Genomic DNA, 3,096 nt, shown 5'->3' on the forward strand with positions numbered 1-3,096 from the left:
TTTTTTTTTTGTTGTTTTTTTGGTTTTTTTTTTAATTCCAAGATAGTAGTAAATAATTAAGTATATGATGTTTAGATCTGTACAGATTATTGCACTTTATCAAACTAGAAGATAAAAACGTATGCTAATGAAACTGGAATCAAAGAATATAAAAAGAATGGAACATCTTACCGTGTATCTAACATTCTCAAAGGAGCCTACCACTTTTCCTTCTGGTACGTCATTGTCAGTCTACTGGATGTTCTGCAAATTCTGCCTCAGCCTTTATTTTTGTTTGTTTGGATAAAATTCCTATAGAAATCCATCAACCACTCCCCTATTTTAAAAGGCCACTGGATCTCTTGAGATCTATCACTAACTGTGCCAGTCTGTTAGTCAAGTATTTTGTAAAGAGTAGGATTTATTATAAAAAACACAACAAGGTTAACACAGTCTCAGCATCTTAAATACTTACAGCCACCACCACTTTACTATAGAAACTTTCACATAGCAGCATATCATTGTAAGCAGGTAGTTGATAAAACATTTGTTAAAGAATCAGTACTAACCATGCAAGGTGTGGCACTAGTTCTTGTCAGAGCCAGCAGAGAGGTTGGAGTCTAGTTTGATAACATATCATTAAGACAACAGCCAGTCTGTGCATCCTTCAGAAGCATATTTACCACATCATAGAACTTGTTATCATAAGCCAATCTGTAGTACGTGTAGATGTCTTCACAGTAAGAAAGAAATTTCTTCAGATTTTTCAGAGCAGCATCAGTAGGTGGGTGTTGTTTAACTCTGAAAAGAATTTTATGTAAAAATGAAATAGGAGAAAGGCTTCACAGACGATTATGATGATCTTAGTACAAGAACTACCCCTCTCTCTCTCTTTTTTAAAAAAAGAGTTGTGTTCAATATACCTATTTATTTGATTCTTCTGGCTATTTAGTTTGTTCTGATTCATTAAAAAAAAAATTGATCTCACCAGCACCCTTAAGGCACCCCATTCATCCCACTCAATAAAAATGACAGACCTAGCGCTATTTCCACAACATGCTTTAAAAGATACTGAACATAGACCTCAGGTCCCTATATACTAGTAGTACTAAACAGATCTACATGCTTTTAAACATGCAGCTTGATCCTCTGAAGTCACCTGTAGAAAATAAATTCTCTGTCTACAGAACTACTTACTTCTTAGCAATCTCCTCAAAAATGCTAGGTTTGAGTAGTCTTTGTTGTTTAAATTCTTCTAAGTAATTGAAGTCTCCCTTAGTGATCACTTGTTGATAAAGAACTTCAGCCCAATCTGGAACAAAGTCATATGCCTCAGCCACGATAGTAGCCTATAGGGAGAAAAGATGCTGGCATTACTGAACAGGAAGAGTTTATTCTTCCACAGAAACATTCCTACAGTTAAAATATTTTAGGTCCTCTGTTTGGCACATCTACCTATGCTGTTCCTGAGAGCAGCCCTATTACAGAGGAATACAAGAATAACAAAATAGGCAAATAACTTTCCCTGACCTCTAAACAATGTGAAGGTCTACACAAGCCTCACCTTAATTACAACACTGGAAATCTTTGCCTACTTTTATAGATCTCAACTGCTTAAAGGAGATGTAAGGTTTATGCAACAGGAGTGCATATAAACAAAGTAGCAGTTCCTCACCTTGTCTCAAAAAATGCCCCCAAAACCCCAAAGGAGCAGAAGGGGAGGGGTGGCTGCCACACAAGCTGAAAAAACAACAGTCTATAGAATTAAGGGAATGCAAACATCATGTTAAAGGCATTGACATCAGCATGTCAAAGGGGGGGGGGGTCATTTGTTCTCTCTAAAAAGCCATTTCTGTTTATTTTCAAGTTTACTAACTGAAGAAAGATGTCAATGTAAATTAGACAGAGCAGCACGAGAGCCCTTGGATAGCTGAAGTCCTGGCTGTACAATGCAGCAAGACAATAAGGGCTGCTAAAACTGTCAGGAATAGGACTTAGCCTACATCTCCAGCCATGGTCCCAAATGTAACAATATGATGGGATCACAGTCCCTGACTTTGTGGCCACATGGAAACATCACAGCCGCACAGTACTTAGGTACCCATTGTTCACAACAACTATCCTCAGAAAAGCACAACTACAGCATCCTCTTATCCTACCTGATAGAATCGAGGCAAGGATATGATGCAATCCATCAAGTTCTGTCTATTCAGGTTAATCAGCATAGTACTCTGACTGGTGTTCAGAAAATGCAGCTGGAGGGTTATCAGCTTTGTTAGCCGCTTGCAGCGCAAGGCCTGGCGGACACAGGAGTCCTATTTAATAAATCAGACAAAGACAAATCCAAGTTTCTGAGGCATGGTTCTATAAGAAAGCAATAAATTTTCCTGAGAGCAACACTAAACACTTCAAAGTTGTCTTGTATTTCATCTTTTAGATCACTGCAAGTTTTACCTCTGATCATATTTCATTACTTTAATAGGAAGTTGTGCTTACCACAAATACTTTCATCATCAGGCTAGTTCCTAAACTCTTTATACTGTTCTATTCTTGTTTGCCTGTAAAGCATTTAAGCTCGTGATCACTCCTAAGATTAAGGAACCTAAATGTAATCCTAGATGTTAAAGTCTGAACAGGGAACAGTGTACAGACAGCTCTTTGATACAATGGTGTAATTAAGACCTGCTGGGATACTGCTGAATTGCAAGAGCACAAGAGTTTCTTTTGCTCCGTTTCAACTAGGATGGGATTCTGCACAACCTCCTTAGAGCAGCTTTGTTTGTTCTCCCAGTTCAGTCTTCATGTGCTCTCAGTGCTATACAGAAGTCATACATTCTATCTCATTTTACCTTAGAATAACTTTCTGCTGCATCAATAAAGAGAGTCAGAGCTTTCATCAGCAGTTTCTTTAAATTTGCCACATCTTGAAGAGACTCCTCTGGGGAAAAAAAAAAAAAAAAAAAAAAAAGAAAAAAGTCAAATAACTGATCTTTTACACAGGTGACAAGCTACAAAAATACTTGTACTAAGTCTGTAGCTACTATTGTTTCAGAAAGCAGCAAGAGACTAAATAGGTTTCTAGTATTAAAAAAAAGCTCTGAACAAGGGAGAAGTGGT

General features: G+C 37.5%; 1 protein-coding gene across 1 annotated transcript; it reads right to left on the reverse strand.

The window, feature by feature from the left end:
- Positions 1-382: 382 nt before the first annotated feature.
- LOC146599635 (spatacsin-like) lies at positions 383-2,947 on the reverse strand. Its single transcript, XM_085298244.1, has 4 exons — positions 2,829-2,947; positions 2,139-2,294; positions 1,177-1,328; positions 383-780 (listed from the first exon to the last, which is right to left on the reverse strand). Exons 1-4 carry the CDS (start codon positions 2,874-2,876, stop codon positions 600-602), a joined length of 537 nt encoding a protein of 178 aa, XP_085154370.1. The 5' UTR covers positions 2,877-2,947; the 3' UTR covers positions 383-599.
- Between the last annotated feature and the right edge of the window lie 149 nt (positions 2,948-3,096).

Source organism: Rhea americana, unplaced genomic scaffold (assembly GCF_003343005.1).
Source record: "Rhea americana isolate MKP2758 unplaced genomic scaffold, rheAme1 scaffold_1363, whole genome shotgun sequence".
Taxonomy (NCBI): domain Eukaryota; kingdom Metazoa; phylum Chordata; class Aves; order Rheiformes; family Rheidae; genus Rhea; species Rhea americana.

Excerpts from the sequence above, each read along its gene's own strand:
- LOC146599635 (XM_085298244.1), bottom strand. The coding sequence starts at position 2,876 with ATGAAAGCTCTGACTCTCTTTATTGATGCAGCAGAAAGTTATTCTAAG. Across the intron at positions 2,295-2,828 it reads CAGCAGAAAGTTATTCTAAG|GACTCCTGTGTCCGCCAGGC; the intron begins GTAAAATGAGAT and ends TTTATTAAATAG. Across the intron at positions 781-1,176 it reads TTTGAGGAGATTGCTAAGAA|AGTTAAACAACACCCACCTA; the intron begins GTAAGTAGTTCT and ends AATTCTTTTCAG.